General features: G+C 43.1%; 1 protein-coding gene across 2 annotated transcripts in view; it reads right to left on the bottom strand.

Annotated features, from left to right (window-relative positions):
• Window positions 1-19,269, bottom strand: part of NUP98 (nucleoporin 98) — a 113,811-nt gene that overhangs the window by 86,959 nt on the left and 7,583 nt on the right. For both annotated transcript variants that reach the window (XM_008074057.1, XM_008074058.1), the window contains exon 2: window positions 1,382-1,485. In XM_008074057.1, the coding sequence (XP_008072248.1) occupies window positions 1,382-1,457 (76 nt within the window). In that variant the 5' untranslated portion in view covers window positions 1,458-1,485. The remainder of the gene's footprint in view (window positions 1-1,381; window positions 1,486-19,269) is intronic.

Below are 19,269 nucleotides of genomic sequence, written 5' to 3'. Positions count from 1 at the left end.
AAAAAAAAAAAAAGGGGCCAGGTGAGTGACTCACACCTGCAGTCCCAGCATTTGGGAGGCGGGGGTGAGAAGGACTGCCTGAGCCCAGGAGTTTAAGACTAGCCTGGGCAACTTGGTGAAACTTCATCTCTACAATAAATTTTTTTAAAAATCAGCCAGGCGTGGTGGCACACACCTGTGGTTCCAGTTACTTGGAAGGCTGAGATGGAAGGATTGCCTGAGCTCAGCAGGTGGTGGCTGTGGTGGTCATGAGTCTGCCACTACACTCCAATCTGGGCAATCGAGTGAGACTCCGACTCACAAAAAAAAAAAAGAATGCCAAAGTAACTAGTGACTATGAGCTATGGATAAAAGTAAATCACTAAATTAAAGTGTTAAAATTATCTTCAGACATTGGTACACTCCACAGTCACTGATATCAATGGTATTCCATTAGGGGATCACATTAGAATGACCTGAAAAGCTTTTTCAAATATACATATTTGGGCTCCAACTCCCAAAATTCTAACACTATAGTTTTATGATGGAAGTATGTACTTTGAATAAAACCCTTCAAAAGTTACTCTTAGTTAAAAACTTTGGATCTAGATGCAGAGTTCTCTAAAAGGAAGTCTAGAGACACTTGAAAAAACTTCCTCTATTGTTATTTTTACTAGGTATGACTGAGATTTGATTGTTAGCTTTTTAAAAATCCTCATCAGTTTGATAAAGTTTCTGGAATTTTCATTAAATTATGCTGTTCAGATGCTCTTCTCTCCCTAAAAAAGAGAGGGGGAAAAAACAAGACTGGGAAAATGGTGATTGCTAAAGCTGGGAGATAAGTACGTGAGAGTTCATTATACCATTCTTTCTACGCTTGTATAAGAATAAAAGTTTTAACAAAAACTTTAAATGTGAATAAGCGTTGCTACAGGCAACTAATGTCAAGTACAATACTGGGTGGGAAGGTGAATGTCAGGAGGGCTGGAGGGGATTAGGGACACTGATGTTTTAACATTTATGTTTCTGAACACCCCATCTTGTTCACAGAGTAAATTCCGAAGCAGTGATTCAAAAACTGCATTTTAGACTTCAACATTAAATAATTATTTTCTGGTCTGAAAATTAGTAACAAGCTATAATTTTCTGTTAAAAGAATCAAATAATAAAAATATCTTAAGTACCCTCTACTGACGATTAGAAAGTCATGAGAACTCAGAACTTACATCTATTTTTTAAAAAATTTTAACGAGATCATATGCTGGTTGTTTTTTTAAAAGAGACTTTCAAAGATCAAAGTATGAATAAAATTCCTAACTAAAGCTATCAAGTAGACTTGTTCTTAATAAGAATAGGTTAATTAAGATGTTCTCCCCTCATTTGTTCTTTTTTAAAAACTTACTCTGCCCAAATGTTGAAGTTGTGCCAAAGCCACCTGTGCCACCCCCAAAGGGTGTTCCAAATGATTTATTAAACATCTTCAAAATGAGTCTTTGTTTCAGAAAGCTGGAAATAAAAAAAAAATTATAACTCTTTTTAAAGACCACAAATAAAATACTCTCATTCAGTATCCTAAAACCCTGTATAATATAAACCTTGTAATCTATAAATAAACCTCTTTAATCTATACTGTTCCTGAACCAAACGGTACCATAAAGTAAAGTTAAGCTTTAGATTCCACCAACAAACATCCTTTTAAAACAATATTTTCAGTCTTTCCTTAATCTGAGTCCTTTTTAAACCAGGTGCAGTGGCTCATGCCAGTAATCCCAGAATTTGAGGGGTGGAGGCAAGAGGACTGCCTGAGCCCAGGTGTTTGAGACCAGGCTGGACAACTTGGTGAGACCACGTCTCAAGACAAACAAACAAACAAACAAACAAACAAACAAAAACAACCAGGCACACCTGTAGTCACAGCTACTCAGGAGGCTGAGGCAAAATGATCACCTGAGTCCAGCAGGTCAAGGTTACAGTGTTTGTGAGCATGCCACTGCACTCTAGCCTGGACAACAAAGTGAGACTCCAACACACACACACACACACACACACACACACACACATACACACACACACACAAATCTAAGTCCCTTTTAAATAAAGATTTCAAATCTACAAAGTCAAATTTTTTTACATGATCCACATAACCACATTCTGCTAACTCAACCACTTGAAAGGTAAAGATTTTTGTCAGGCTCGGTGGCTCAGCCTGTAATCCCACACCTTTGGGAGGCTGAGGTGAGTGGATTGCCTGAGTCCACGGGTTCAAGACCCGCCTGGGCAGCGAGACCTCATCTCTACAATAAATCAAAAAATCAGTCGGGCGTGGTAGCGCGCGCCTGTAATTCCAGCAACTCGGAAGGCTGAGGCGGAAGGATCGCCGGAGCCTAGCAGGTTGAGGCTGCGGTGGCCAGGAGTGGCCACTGCACTCCAGTCTGGGTGACAGAGTGAGACTCCAACTCAAAAAAAAAACAAAACACCAAACAAACAAAAAAAACTCCTCACTGCACATGAATGATTTCTCTCCAGTATCCAAATTATGTACCTGGTCACTAAATAAATGGAACCAAACTATTCCAACAACTTTTAATTCAAAAGGAAGTTTGGTTTTAGCCCTCTCGATTTGAATTTTAAAAAACTAACAGGCTGGGCGCTGTGGCTCATGCCTATAATCCCAGCACTTTGAGAGGCCGAAGTGAGAGGATTAACTGAGCCCTGGGGTTCAAGACCAGCCCCAGAACTTGGCACAGACCTCATCTCTACAATAAATCAAAAAATTAGCTGGGCATGGTGACGCGTGCCTGTAGTTCCAGCTACTTGGAAGGCGGAGGCAGAAGGATTGCCTGAGCCCAGCAGGTCAAGGCTGTGGTGGCCGTTAAGTGTACCACTGCACTCTAGCTTGGGTGACAGAGTGAGACTCCACTCAAAAAAAGAAAGAAAGAAAGAAAGAAAGAAAGAAAGAAAATAGATGCTTGCTAACACCTGCTAGCAGACAAGAAAATAATGAGTAAACTACTTTTAATGTAAAAATCCTGAAAACAGTCAATCATGTTTATTGGGATTTTTTTTTTAAAGAATGGATAACTTCGGAGGAATGGCAAGGTGCACTGCTTATTTGGATTTTATGACAAGTATGAAGATTTTATATTATATACACATAGCATACGTAATTGAAATAGTCCTTTCTTCTAGTAAAATCATGCCTTGTTCATATTACAGAAGTAAATATTACATTTTGAGGTGCTCCACACAATGTTCTAGCGTCCTATTAGCACTTCTAGCTGCTGTAACACCCAAATATTTGTGTAACATTGGAAAAGATGAGGCTGTCCCTTAAATACAAGCTTTACAGAAGCCATTCTCCCCCCTTAGTATTTCCCAGAAAAAAAAATTCAATACTTAGTTCTTAATCTCAACACCCAGGAATTGAATAACTTCTATGATTAAACAAAGAAAGCTCACTGAAACCACTGGTTCTAAAGGCCACATGAGAATCAGTCAGTGGTGGACAAGAAGTTAAAAAAAAAAAAGAACCAGTCAGCGTGGAGACCAAAGTCAGGACAAAACTTTACCTGTACAATGACCATTTATAAACCTCATCCTGAATTGTACCCCACATAAATAATTTTTAAAAAATCAGCTGGCAAGTTTTGAGCAAGTTTTTGAAAATACAATGCCCCCCCACCCCACTCCATTCTGGAATACTGAAACAAAATGTCTAGGGATAGGATGTAGACATTAGCATTTAGAAAGGCTCAGCCTGTAATCCTGCGCTTTGGGAGCCCAAGGGTTCAAGACCCACCTGCGCAACTTGGCGAGCTCTCATCTCTACAATACATCAAAAATTTGCCGGGTGTGGTAGCGCGCACCTGTAGTTCGAGCTACTTGGAAGGCTGAGGCGGAAGGATCGCCGGAGGCCAGCAGGTCGAGGCTGCAGTGGCTGGGAGCGTGCCACTGCACTCCAGTCTGGGCAACAGAGTGAGACTTCAACTCAAAAAAAAAAATCTAAATCATACCCTTAAGTACTAGAAGTTATATTTCATGTAATCATCACTTATCTTTCAAAAATGAGATCCACTTTTTGAGTTTCCTGTTATCCCAATTTATCAGATATCACCAAGTCACAGAAAAGGTCTTTACCATATTAACTGGTGACTCTCCATCCAGGGGAAATATTCTTGGAAGTGCTTAACAGCAGTCTAGATTTCAATGAATCTGTCTATATTGGCTTTTTGAACAGTTCATTCAGAATTGACAGTTTTGCTGGCATTTAGATGTCTCAATCAACTCATTTTGATTGTAATCTCTCATACTACCGTCTTGGCTCACAGTCCTTACTAGATCCATCTTCCTGTATTTGCTAATATATATATATATATATATATATATATATATATTTATATATATATATATATTTTTTTTTTTTTTTTTTTTTTGAGTCAGAGTCTCACTCAGTTGTCTAAGCTGGAGTGCAGTGGCATGTTCACAGCAACCGCAGCCTCGACTACTGGGCACAGGAGATCCTTCTGCCTTAGCCTTACAAGTAGCTGGAACTATAAGTATGCACCACCACACCTAACTGATTTTTTAATTTATTTTAGAGACGAGGTCTCACCAAGTTACCCAGGCTGGTCTTGAACCTCTGGGCTCAGGCAATTCTCTCACCTCTGCCTCCCAAAGTGCTGGGATTAAAGGTGTCAGTCACCATGCTCGGCTAAGATTTTTGACTCATCATAAGGCAAAAACTTTCCACGGCAATCTAGTTATGCTAACTTTGCTATCCATTTTCTTATTCACCTCCATGAACAGCAATCTGTTCATATAAATTTTACATCATCTAGACAGTAGACAGGTCAGAATTTAAAAGCTGAGTAAACTAGGCGTGGTGGCTCACGTTTGTAATCCCAGCACTCTGGGAAGCTGAGGCAAGAGTACTGCCTGAGCTCGGGGGTTCAAGATCAGCCTTTGCAACTTGGCGACCTCATCTCTCCAATAAATCAAAAAATTAGCCGGGTGTGGTTATGCATGCCTGTAGTTCCAGCTACTTGGAAGGCTGTGGTGGCCATGAGTGTGCCACTGCAATCCAGTCTGGGTGACAGAGTGAAACTCCGACTCAAAAAAGTAAAATTAAAATTAAAATAAAAGCTGAGTAATTTCTCTGCGAAACTTGTCTTTAAAGAAGACTTTTGTGCTAATTTGGTTTTCAATGGCACAAGAGTCTATAAATACTAGTTTCCATAAGTCCTAATAGTACTTTTATTTTTGAGTCAGAGTCTCATTCTGTCACCAGGCTGGAGTACAGTGGCACACTCATAGCCACTGCAACCTCAACCCGCTGGGCTCAGGTGATCCTTTCATTCCAATCTTCCAAGTAGTAAGTAGTTGGAACTACAGGTGTGGACTACCACACCCAGCTAATTTTTTGATTGACTGTAGAGACAAGGTCTGGCAAATTGCCCAGACTGGTCCTGAACCCATGGGTTCAGGCAATCCCCTCCCTTTAGCCTCCCAAAGTGCTGGGATTACAGGCTTGGACCACTGTGCCTAGCTTAAAATCTTTTATTTTTAATAACCTTACCCAAACACAGAAACCTAGCATCACACATGTATTTCACAATGGTATTTTAAGTAGTAATAAATATCCTGAAATCACCTCATCATTTACCAATTATTTTATACATTATCTCAGCAATCCTAAAAGGTTGCTATTATGCATCACCACTTATATTTTACAGATGAGAAAACAGGACTTGATATTTTGCAAGTTTCTCAGGTAAAGGAAGTGATAAGTGGTGGAGTCCCAGTTTAACCTATCTTCTAACTTCCCATGGACACCTTCAATCCTAGGAAAATAATAAGCAACAAGCAAGAATATGTGTAGTTATCTGTCCATCTGTTCCAGACACAAGAATAAGGGACAAAGCAAGTAGTAAATCCAATTTAGACTCATGGACTAAGACTATACTTTCAGGGATCATTTCTACAGTTTACTAGATTCATGGTAAAAACCTTCTCACTCTAACTCCGCCTATCTTCTTAGTTCTGACAGGATGTATTTGGCTTAGTCTCTAAGATTTATCATAGTGGGATAAGTGTTTGTTTGTTTTTTAAAATCATCACCATGAAGTTATACCTCTGAAGATGTCAAAACAACATACATAGGTCAGGTGTGGTGGCTCACACCTGTAATCCCAGAGGATTGCCTGAGCCCAAGGGTTCGAGACCAGTCTGGACAACTTGGTGAGATCTTGTCTAAAAAAATCAAGAAAATTAGCCAGCATGATGGCGCATGCCTCTGGTTCCAGCTACTTGGAAGGCTGAGGTGGAAAGATCACCTCAGTCCAGCAGGTAGAGGCTGCAGCTGCAGTGGCTGTGAACATGCAGCTGCACTCCAGCCTGGGCAACAGATTGAGACTCTGATTCAAACACACACACACACACACACACACGAAGAAGGACCCAAAAAACCTGGAATTATCTTTCTGGGCAACAGATTGAGACTCTGATTCAAACACACACACACACACACACACACACACACACACACACACACACACACACACACGAAGAAGGACCCAAAAAACCTGGAATTATCTTTTGGAGGATGGGCTCCTCGTAGTACAGGCTTCCACCACTAACTCTGATTCAAACACACACACACACACACACACACACACACACACACACACACGAAGAAGGACCCAAAAAACCTGGAATTATCTTTTGGAGGATGGGCTCCTCGTAGTACAGGCTTCCACCACTAAGTGTTCTAAGAATCCATCGGCATCAGTGTACCAACAAGGACTGTTATGAGAGGCTTCAACCGGCTTCAGTTAATTTTTTTTGAGTTGGAGTCTCACTCTGTCGCCTAGATTGGGGCCGCTCCCGGCCACTGCAGCCTCGACCTGCTGGGCTCTGGCGGTCCTTCCGCCTCAGCCTTCCAAGTAGCTGGAACTACAGGCGCGTGCTACCACACCTAGCTAATTTTTTGATTTATTGCAGAGATGAGGTCTCACCAAGTTGCCCAGGCGGGTCTCAAACCCACGGGCTCAGGCAATTCACTCACCTCAGCCTCCCAAGGCGTGGGATTATAGGCTGAGTCACTGAGCCTGACTAATTTTTTTGTGTGTGGAGATTCTTTCAGCACACTTGCCCATCTCATGAGGGTAATTTACGAGTATGCCTGCCCACATTATGCTGAGTGTTCAGCAGTTGTTGTTTTTTTTACCAAAAACCGCATAACCCCTATGGCCCACCCTCCCTTTTCACCTGATCTCATGTCAAGCTACATTGTTTTTGTTTCTCCATGACAAAAGTCCTCAAAGGAAACGTTTTTGCTGATGTGAAAAAGGTGAAACAAAAAATGACAAAAGCACTAAAAGGCATCAAAATTGACAAGTTCAACTGTTTTGAGTGGTGGAAAGAGCATCTCTATAGGTGAATTGCATCAAACGGAGAGTACTTCAAAGGTAACTGAAGTTTAAACATGTAAGAATACACAATTTTTTATAAATAAGTTCTAGGTTTTTGAGTGCCCCCTTGTAAATAAAAAATTATATACATGAAGCAAATCAAGATTATGAAAACAGCCTCATGGCTATCATAATTGCTAGAAATTAAATAGCTAGCAAATTTAACCATTTGCTCGTCAAACAAATCATTCATTTTTCTTACTATGCTGTGTAAATGTCTTTTGACTCATTCAAAAAAGACCCCCCCCACACTTTCTTGCCCCTGCCAAACAACCTCCCAATTCATTCCTCAACTGTCATCTTTTCTAAGACATTCTCTAAGTCCCTCTAGCAACTAGACATTCTTCTGGGCTTCCATTGCATCCTGTCATTTTTTTTTTTTTTTACACATATCTGTCTTAACCATGAATCCCTATATCGAACACTGTGAAACACCAGCAACACAGATCTCCCCTTTATGACTGAAGGATTCTGAAAGTATATAACATGCAGTCAATATAGCCAAAGAGCAGCCATTTTTTTTTTTTTTTTTTTTAAGTCGGAGTCTTACTCTATCGCCCAGGCTGGAGTGCAGTGGCACACTCACAGTCATGGCAGCCTCGACCTGCTGGGCTCAGGTGATCCTTCTGCCTCAGCCTTCCAAGTAGCTGGAACCACAGGTGTGTACCACACCCGGCTACTTTTTGATTTATTGTAGAGATAAGGTATTGCCAAGTTGCCCAGGATGGTCTCGAACCCCTGGGATCAGGCAATACTCTTGCCTCAGCTTCCCAAAGTGCTGTAATTACAGAAGTGAGCCATCACACCCAGCCAAGAGCAGGGTTTTTTTTGTTTTTTTTTTTTTTGTTTTTAGTTGGAGTCTCACTCTGTCGCCCAGGCTGGAGTGCAGTGGCAGGTTCATGGCCACCATACCCTCAATCTGCTGGGCTCAGGTGATCCTTCTGCCTCAGCCTTCCAAGCAGCTGGAACCATAGGTAAAGGCCACCACGCCTGGCTAATTTTTTGGTTTATGTTAGAGACAAGGTCTCACCAGGTTGTCCAGGCTGATCTCAAACCCTTGAACTTAGGCAATCCTCTCACCTCAGTCTTCCAAAGTACTGGGATTACAGGAAGGAGCCAATGTGCCCTGAGAAGAGCAGCCACTTTAACACTGACTAGTTGTCATGTTTTTCCAGCAGTTCACTTTAACTTACCTTCTAATCCAGTAGCCAAGGACAGAACCAGAGGTAGCTATAGGTAATTGTTTTGCAGCCCCCCTCTAACTTGTTTTGTACTAGTTTTTCTATTTCAAGTATCTGCCTCCACCCATAAGACCCAAGTTACCTAATCAGCCCTTTGTGACCTTCATGACACAGACCCCACAACCATGGCAGCAATCATGTGACTGACCCACCCATCTGCCTGCCATCCATCATGGATGTCAGTACCTGCACTTACCTGTCCCTTAGTGATAATGTGGAACACCACCACCCAACTCCCTTAACGACCTGCCCTCATCAAAGGGGAATGTTTAAAAGTATTTGTCCTCAAGTAGCCATTTGCCATTGCTCTACTAAGCTATGGCCTGGCCATGTGTTCTATGAGCTCTGGCCAGGTCGTGTTTTCCTAAGCTTTGGCCCTCTCCCCTACCTTAGGGAGGTGAATCTTCTCACTCTACTTTCTTTAATTTACTTTCTAAATAAACGATGTTTTCCAATTTAAATGCTGTGCAATTCTTTGCTTCTTTCACACAGCACCAGATCGTCTGACCTAACACTTGGAGGTCACACTGGGATATATTTTTGGAGGTTCTATTGAGATCTTTAACCTAACATTTTCATTGTACAAACTGCTGAAAAGTTCTATCAGAAGACAGCCCTCATCTGTTACTCCTCTTCAGAACGTCCTCCATTTAAGAGGGTTGCCTCACCCAAGCCACACACACCTCCTTCCTAGTATAGCCCAAATCCATGGTCAACAGGACCTTTTTCCCCAATTCAGGATAACTCTAAGGGGCAATCCTGGTTTCATACTATCCATAGCACTTTCAAAACAACATCAGCCGGGCTCGGTGGCTCAGCCTGTAATCCCGCGCCTTTGGGAGGCTGAGGTGAGTGGATTGCCTGAGCCCATGGGTTTGAGACCCACCTGGGCAGCGAGACCTCATCTCTGTAATAAATCAAAAAATCAGCCGGGCGTGGTAGCGCATGCCTGTAATTCTGGCTACTCGGAAGGCTGAGGCGGAAGGATCGCTGGAGCCCAGCAGGTCAAGGCTGCAGTGGCCGGGAGCGGCCACTGCACTCCAGTCTGGACAACAGAGTGAGACTCCAACTCAAAAACAAACAAACAAACAAAAAACATCAATTCAATTTCCCCCTCAGACCTGTCCTGTTTCCTTTCTCACCTACAGGCGATGATACCAAAATCATTTCCTAATAAAACTTGTGCAGGAATATCTCCAATTCAGAGTCTGCTTCCCAAGGAACTCAACCTCTGAACTCACCCCAACCCCCCATTCCATTCACAATGAAATTCTCTAGGATAGGGACAAGTATAATTTACTATCCCAGAACCTAACACAGGGTCTGAAACAGATATTCTCTTATTCTAAATTATGACAATCACCACTAATTTGTTTGTTTATATTTTTGAGTAGGGATCTCACTCTGTAACCCAGGCTGGAGTGCAGTGATAGGATCATGGTTCATCACACTCTCGATCTCCTGGGCTCAGGCAATCCTTCCACTTTAGTCTCCCAAGTAGTTGAGACTACAGACGTGTGCCACCACACCCAGCTAATTTTGTGTGTGTGTGTGTGTGGTAGAAACAGATAGCTGGGATTACTACAGGCATAAGCCACTGCACCCAGCCTACTAATGTTTTTTTTTTGAGTTGGAGTCTGTTGCCCAGGCTGGAGTGCAATGGCACATTCAAGACCACCCCAGTGTCGACCTACTGGGCTCCGGCAATCAATCCACCCCAGCCTTCCAAGTAGCTGGAACTACAGGTGTGCACTACCACACCTGGCTAATTTTTGATTTATCGTAGAGACAAGGACTCACCAAGTTGCCCGGGCTGGTCTGGAACCTGCGGGCTCAGGTAATTCACTCACCTTGGCCTCCCAAAGTGCTGGGATAACAGGCTGACCCACCGAGCCTGGCCCTAATATGTTTTTTAAACACAGACTGAATGATCAAATTATTTCAGAAGTGTAATCCCAACACTTTGGGAGGTGGAGGTGAGAGAACTGCCTGAGCCCAGGGGTTTGAGATCAGCCTGGGCAACTTTGTCAAGAACTCATCTCGACAATAAATCAAAAAATTAGCCAGGCGTGGTGGTGAGTGCCTGCAGCTTCAAATACTTGGAAGGATGAAGTGAAAGGATCACCTAAGCCCAGCAGATTGAGGTGTGGTAGCCATGATCATGCCACTGCACTCCAGCCTGGGAGATTAAGTGAGACCTCAACTCCAAAAAAGAAAAAAAATACTTCCGAAATAACTTATAACTTAAAAATTTAATTTTGCTAGATTAATTCTCACAACAAAAGGAAGTGAAAGTTAAGTTTCCTAGTGGAGCCGGGCTTGGTGGCTCAGCCTGTAATCCCGCGCCTTGGGAGGCTGAGGTGAGTGGATTGCCTGAGCCCGCGGGTTGGAGACCCACCTGGGCAACTTGGTGAGACCTCATCTCTACAATAAAACAAACAATTAGCCAGGTGTGGTAGTGTGCACCTGTAGTTGCAGCTACTTGGAAGGCTGAGGTGGAAGGATCGCCGGAGCCCAGCAGGTGGAGGCTGCGGTGGCCGGGAGCGGCCACTGCACTCCAGTCGGGGTGACAGAATGAGACTCCAACTCAAAAAAAAAAAAAAAAAAAAGATTCCTAGTGGAATTTATCATCTAATTCAGAGACTGCAATCTAATTCAGAGATTCCAGAATGGCTGGATGCAAACGGCAAGTCCTTTTTTGTTTGGCCCACAGTATTTATATGGCATATTATACACATACATACATATAAATTTATGTACAGAGAAATGTTTATGTATATGTATGGATGTTTTAAACTAGTTGGTAACATTTAAAATAGGGATATGGTAAAAAAATAGATTTTTGGCTTCTCATGAAAAACCTGACGAATAAACAAACTAGAATTGTAATAACCTCATGGTAACAGATTGGAGCTTAGTATCAACTCCCTCCTACTCTGCCCCCTTTCATGAGAGCAGGCATGCTCCAAAGTGCCACTATTCCCACCGAATATCACTCATTTCCATCAACTTTTTGACCCCAGTAAATTTTGTGACTGCTGATATAATCAGAGAAAAGAACTCACATATTAAAAACTCAGAGAGGCCAAGCACGTGGCTCACGTCTATAATCCTTGCACTTTGGGAGGCAGAGGTAAGAAGATTACCTCCATAGGTTCGAGACTAGTCTGGGCAACTTGCTGAAACCTTATCTCTACAATAAATCAAAATAATTAGTCAGGTGTGGTGGCATGTGCCTGTAGTTCCAGCTACTTGAAAGGCTGAGGTGGAAGGATCGCCTGAGCCCAGCAGGCCGAGGCTGCGGTGGCTGTGAATGTGCCACTGCACTCCAGCACTCCAGCCTGGGCCAGAGTGAAACTTCGACATAAAAAAAAACAAAAAACAAAAAACTCAGAGAGCAGTCGGCCAGGTGTAGATCATGCCTGGAATCCCAGCACTTTGGGAGACTGAGACAGGACTCCTTGAACCCAGGAGTTAAAGGCTGTAATGAGCTGTGATTGCACCACTGTACTCCAGCCTAAGCAACAAAATGAGGTCCTGACTCAAAAAAAAAAAAAAGCAAGCAAACAAACAAACAAAAAACTCAGCATGTAAGTGCCAAGAAGCACAATAGGATGTCAAAATCAGGCCAGAATAAGACCTGTGTGGAATTGTAAAGAAGATTTCCTGCAGATTTAGAATGTGAACAGAGTCTTTAAGGATTTGCGAAGAAAAGGGAAAGAATACAAGAAAGGTTCACTGGTGAGAATGGGTATTTGTGCACCTATCCTACCTGACCTTTTATCTTAACACCAAGTCCTGTTTCCTTCATAAGATAGGCATATAATAAATGTACTTACCAGTTCATTATGTAGTGATGTCACTAACCTTAAATTAACTAAGAGTGAATCAGAGCACTCTGCTAAGTATGTAACCAGGATATGATAACAAGAAATAAAGTATCATCAAGTTGGGTGCTGTGGCCCACACCTCTAATCCCAGTACTCTGGGAGACAGAGGAGGATTGCCTGGGTCCACAGGTCAAGACTAGCCTGGGCAACTTGGCAAGACCTCGTAACTACAATAAATCAAAATTAGCTGGGCATGGTGGTGCACACCTGTAGTCCCAGCTGCTTGTAAGGCTAAAGTGGAGGATCACCTGAGCCCAGTAGGTCAAGGCTGAGGTGATTGCGAGTATGTCACTGCATTCCATCCTGGGAGACAGAGACTCCGACTCAAAGCAAAAATTAAAAAAAATAAGAATAAGGCATCATCAAAACATCTGGACAAAGTTACTTTCTAAGAATTATTTCAAGTCAGTAATGTTTAATTTCAAAAGCAAGTTTTGGCAGACCCTTTACATAAAACTAAAAAGACAATACACTTATTTGTGGGCACATATATGCATCATAAAAGTAAAGAAAAATATGGTCAGGCACAGTAACTCATGTCTATAATCCCAGCACTTTGTGAGGCTGAGGTAGAAGGGTTGCTTGAGGCCGGAGTTCAAAACCAGCCTGAGTAACATAGCAAGAACTCACCTCTATAAAAAGTGTAAAAATTAGCCAGGAAGGCCACTTTGGGAGGCTGAGAGGACTGCCTGAGCCCACAGGTTCGAGACCAGCCTGGGTGACTTAGTGAGACCTCATCTCTACAATAAATCAAAAAATTAACCAAGTGTGGTGGTGCGTCCTTTAGTTCCAGTTACTTGGAAGGCTGAGGTGGAAGGATTGTCTAAGCCTAGCAGGTCAAGGCTGCAGTGGCCGTGAGCATGCCACTGCACTCCAGCCTGGGTGATAAAGTGAGACTCCAGCTGGAAAAAAAAAAATGGCCAGGCTCAGTGGCTCAGCCTGTATTCTCGGCACATTGGGAGGCTGAGGGGAGTAGATAGCTTGAGCCCACAGGTTCGAGACCAGCCCAGGCAACTTGGTGAGACCTCATCTCTACAGCAAATTAAAAAATTTAGCCGGGCATGGTAGCACAAGCCTGTAGTTCCAGCTACTTGGAAAGCTGAGTCAGAAGGATTGCCTGAGCCCAGCAGTTTGATGCTGGGGTGGTGAGTATGCCTCTGAACTCCAGCCTGGACGACAGAGTGAGACTCCAAAAAAAAAATTTTTTTAATTAAAAAAAAAAAATTAGCCAGATGTGGGAGGATCACTTGAGCCTAGGAGGTCAAGGCTGCAGTAGGACAGAGGAACACATTTTCTCAAAAGAAAGAGAGAGAGAGAGAGAGAGAGAGAGAGAGAGAGAAAGAAATTGACCAGGTGTGGTGGCACACATCTGTAGTTCCAGTTACTTGGAAGGTTGAGGCAGAAGGATAGCCTGAGCCCAGAAGACTGAGGCTGTACTGCAGCCTGGGTGACAGAGTGAGAGTCCGATGCAAACAAACAAACAAGTATTTTATTAGTTATCTCACGTAAACCTCCCCAGAATCCAAAGAGGTGGGTATTTTTGTTTTTTGAGTTGGAGTCTCACTCTATCACTCAGGCTCAAGTGCAGTGGCACACTCACGGCCACCCCAGCATTGACCTGCTGGGCTCCAGTGATTCCTCTGCCTAAGCCTTCCAAGTAGCCAGAACTACAGGCGTGCACTACCATGCCCAGCTAAGAGGTGGGTATTTATATGCCTATTTTACAAACGGAGAAACTGAGGCACAAGAATCAATTTGTCCAAGACACAAAACTATTGTTGACTTCAGAAGGTATTATCTTGAGTCTAGAATTCCTAGACAAATACTGCCAATTAAAGGGAAATGACTTTGTATTCACTACAAATAAGAAATCTACAAAACCAAAATTTGGCAATACTGATCCAGCACTATCAGGGAAAGGCACGTCACTGGCAAACACAGGAGATCTACTCACCAGAAAGGGCAAGGATGTAAAGGTGTAAGTACAATTTACAAGGCATCCCCATAGCCTGGATGAAATTTCCTACAAAGATTAACCTTTATCCTTTTTTTACATTATGGATGGACTTCCTTATACTCACTGCAAATTTTTTTGGTATAAGACACAGTTAGAAAGAAAAGATAAAAATGAAATAGTATGAAACAGAAAGAGACCTTGATTTTACTCTGCCTAAATACTCAGTCTTCTAATTAATAATTCCAGACTCTCAGATACAAGAAAGAGGTAGCCATATAATACACACCAGTAGTCCAATCAATGGACAGGCATATATTCCCCCCCACTGTCCCAAATGAAGCTCTGTAAACTTGAGTGATGTCCTGACATATATCTAACTTTTGTGAACTTTGAACTCTGGGTACAATGACAAAATTTCATTTTATATCCGGAAAAGTGGTGGACCCTGAAATGTGGTAGAAACCAAGCAACTGCCAACTTTAAGTGGTATCTGAATGACTAAGCAAGCTTCTCAAGACATTTCAAGTTCAGTGCTAACTCTGGAAAGTTATACACTTCACTGAGTTCCTTCGTCAAAGTTGGCAAAAAGCAAAACAATATATGTTTGTTAGATGAATGAACTTTTCACTTTATAAAGCACTTTTCCATAAATTCTCTCATCTAATCGTCACGAAAGGACTAGAAATGGCAAGGATTGTCTTCCAGTTAACTGAATGGAAAAATGACTTGTCAATTTTTGCCCTGGACGAGAAAAAAGGAATGAAAAAGGAAGGCAGGGTGGAAATCCAGGAAGAATAGATTAGCCCAGTCCTAATTACTTAATATCACACACCCAACTATCTGCTAACTTCTGCTTTATGTACCCTTCCTATGACAGATCCCAATTAAGCCATACTCTTGGTCAGAATATTCATTTCACTCTAAAAATCACATCCCCTTTTCTTTTTTGAAAACTATTGCTCAATCCTCAACTGCTTCACAAGACTGTCCCATATTAGACTGTTCAGCATCTTATCAGCATACAAACACTTCCCTTCCCCTCCTCCTGTCCAAACCTGATTACATAAACGAATATCTCCCAGCTGTTTTTAGTTATGCAATATATTTGGTGTTATACCTGCCCACTTGAGTGTCTGAACTGTTTGCTGCTCTAGTAAAAAAGTGTCTTTACTTTGCTCACTGGGTATAAATTAACTTAAATAATCCATAGTATCTAATATAGTTTCTTCCTCACAGCACTGAGCAGCACTGTTTTCATCCCCTTAACATAACATTCATTTTTTTTTGGAGTTGGAGTCTCACTCAGTGACCCAGGCTGGAGTGCAGCGGCACACTCATGGTCATCCCACCATCGACCTGCTGGGCTCCAGTGATCATTCGGCCTTAGCCTTCCAAGTAGCCAGAACTATAGGCACACGCTACCATGCCCGGTTAATTTTTGATTTTTTATTGTAAAGACGAAGTCTTGCCAAGTTGCCTGGGCTGGTCTTGAACCCATGAGCTCGTCTTGGGCTCCCAAAGTGCTGGGATTACAGGCTGAGCCACTGAGCCTGGCCAACACTCATTATTTTAAAGTGAAGAGTACGTTATACTTATAGTGAGACAAAGATGTATTTAAAATCCTGCCACTTACCATTTGTGCAATTCTCTAAGTCCAAAGTCAATTCAAAAGAAAAAGTTAGGCTGGGTGCAGTGTATCAAACCTATAATCCCAGCACTTTGGGAAGCCGAAGTGAGAGGATTGCCTAAGTCCACGGGTTCAAGACCAGTCTTACTTGGTGAGACTTCATCTCTACAATAAATCAAAAAATTAGCCAGGTGTGGTGGCACATGCCTGTAGGTTCCAGCTACTTGGTAGGCTGAGGAGGAAGGATCACCTGAGCCCAGCAGGTCAAGGCAGCGGTGGCCGTGAGTGCACCATTGCACTCCAGCCTGGGTGACAGACTCCAACTCAAAAGAAAAAAAATCAGCTGGGTGTGGTGGCTCACACCTGTAATCCTAGCACTTTGGGAGGTGGAGGTGAGAGGATTGCTTGAGCCCAGAGGTTCGAGATGAGCCTGGGCAACTTGGCAAGACCTCGTCTCTACAATTAAAAAAATTAGCCAGTGGGTGTAGTGGCTCATACCTATAATACCAGTACTTTGGGAGGCTGAGGTGAGAGGACTGCCTGAGCCCATGGGTTCGAGACCAGCCTGGGCAACGTGGTGAGACCTCATCTCTACAATAAATCAAAAAATTAGCTGGGCAAGGTAGCGTGTACCCGTAGTTCCAGCTACTCGGAAGGTTGAGGCAGAAGGATTGCCTGAGCCCAGCAGGTCGAGACTGCGGTGGCCGGGAACATATCACCACACTCCAGCCTGGGCAATAGAGCAAGATTCCGACTCAAAAGAAAAAAAAAGAAAAAATTAGCCACGCATAGTGGTGTACACCTATAGTTCCAGCTACTTGGAAGGTTGAGGTGGAAGGATCTCCTGAGCCCAGCAGGTGGAGGCTGTGGTGCCCGTGAGTGCGCCACTGCACTCACGCCTGAGTAAGAGTGAGACACCAACTCAAAAAAAAATTTTTTTTTTTAAATAAATAAATGGGCCGGGTGTGATGGCTCAGGCCTGTAATCCCAACACTTTGAGAGGCAGAGGCAGGAGAGCCCACAGGTTCGAGACCAGCCTGGGCAACATGGCGAGACCTATCTTTACAATAAATTAAAAAATTAGTTGGGCGTGGTGGTGCACGCCTGTAGTTCCAGCTATTTAGAAGGCTGAGGTGGAAGAATCACCCGAACCCAGCAACTGAGGCTGTGGTGGTGGAGAGCATGTCACTGCACTCCAGCCTGGGCAAGAGACTCCAACTCAAAATAAATAAATAAGTTAATTAATTAAAAAGTCTAAAAGGAAAAAAAAAAAAACAAACAAACACCAGGCACAGTGGCTCAAGCCTGTAATCTCAATACTTTGGGAGGCAGAGGCGAGAGGATTGCCTGAGTTCAGGGGTTCAAGACCAGTCTGAACAACATGGCGAGACCTCATCTCTACAATAAATCAAAAAATTAGCCAGGCATGGTGGCACACACCTGTAGCTCCAGCTTCTAGGAAGGCTGAGGCAGAAGGATCACCTGAGCCCAGCAGGTCAAGGCTGCGGTGGCCGTGAGCATGTCACAGCACTACAGCCTAGGTGACAAAGTGAGACTCTGGCTCAAAAAAAAAAAAAGAAAAAACCTCTACCACATGTAATTGTAGTAAGTTATGATATTCAATCTCTTACACTCAATTTCTACATCTGAACAATAAGAATTATCCAGCCTACACCAAGATTGTTAGGACAAAGATTCTTTATACTAGAGCCCCTCGAAAGCAGCTTTTTGTTTTTCAACAGGTATTTTACAGGAATTTGTAATTTTAAAAGTTTAATAATTTTTCCTCGCGCTAAACTTTGTTTCATCAACGCCTACAATATTTAACCTTTTTTTTTTTTTTTTTTTTTTTTTTGAGTAGGAGGCTCACTCTGTCTCCCAGGCTGGAGTGCAGTGGCATGTTCATGGCCCCTGCAGCCCCCCAACTTGCTCAGCTTAGGCAATTCTTCCGCCTCATCCTTCCAAGTAGCTGGAGCTACAGGTGTGCCACCACACTCGGCTAATTTTTTTTATTTATTGTAGAGACAAGATCTCGCCATACTGCCCAGGCTGGTCTTGAACCCATGGACTCAGGTAATCCTCTCGCCTCTGCTTCCCAAAGTGCTGGGATTACAGTCATGAGCTACGCCTGGCCTATATTAAGTGATTTCTTATTTCTCAATATTTAAGTGCCATCTACTGACCACTTAGCACAACAGTAAAGCACCATGACAAACAATAAAAACAGGCCAAGTGCAGTGGCTCATCCCTGTAATCCCAACAGTTTGGGAGGCTGAGGTAGGAAGATTGCTTGACACGAGGATTTCAAGACCAGACTGTACAGCACGAGACCTCATTTCAAGAAAAAAGTTTATCTAAGTCACAGATGACAAGAAAAAAAAAATAGAAAAATGTTTAGCCAGGCCTGGTGTCCCACTTAAGGAGGTTGAAGCAGGAGGATCACTGAACTGCTGAGTTTGAGGCTGCAGTGAGCTATGATCACAACCACCGCACTCCAGCCTGAGTGACAGAACGAGACCCTATCTCTAAAATAAAAACCACAGCCAGGCGTGGGGACTCATGCCTGTAATCCCAGCACTTTGGGAGGCTGAGGCAAGAGGACTGCCTGAGCTCAGGGGTTCAAGACCAGTCTGGTCAACCTGGCGAGACCTGTCTCTACAATAAATCAAAAACTAGCCAGGCATGGTGGCGCATGCCTGTAGTTACAGCTACTTGGAAGGCTGAAGTGGAAAGAACACCTGAGCCTGGCAGGTTGAGGCTGCGGTGGCCATGAGTGTGCCACTGCACTCTAGTGTGGGTGACAGAGTGAGACTCCAATTCAAAAAATAAATAAATACATAAATAAAATAAACAAAAAAAGCAAATCCTCATCCCCAGACACAATATACTGAGGTCACTCTGATCACTCAATCTCTCCCACTCATCTCACATCTCTATCCTTATTCCCAGCTATCCACCACCACCCCCACCCCTTTTTCTTCTGACAGAGTCAGTCTTACTCTGTGGCCCAGCTTGGAGTGTAGTAGCATGATCACAGAGCACAGCAGCCTCAAACTCCTGGACTCAGGTGAGTTTCCTGCCTCAGCCTCCCCAGTAGCTGGGACTA

The sequence above is a fragment of the Carlito syrichta genome, unplaced genomic scaffold (assembly GCF_000164805.1).
Source record: "Carlito syrichta isolate Samal-C Ts95f unplaced genomic scaffold, Tarsius_syrichta-2.0.1 Scaffold316283, whole genome shotgun sequence".
Lineage (NCBI taxonomy): Eukaryota > Metazoa > Chordata > Mammalia > Primates > Tarsiidae > Carlito > Carlito syrichta.
This window is presented reverse-complemented; position numbering and strand designations above follow the sequence as displayed.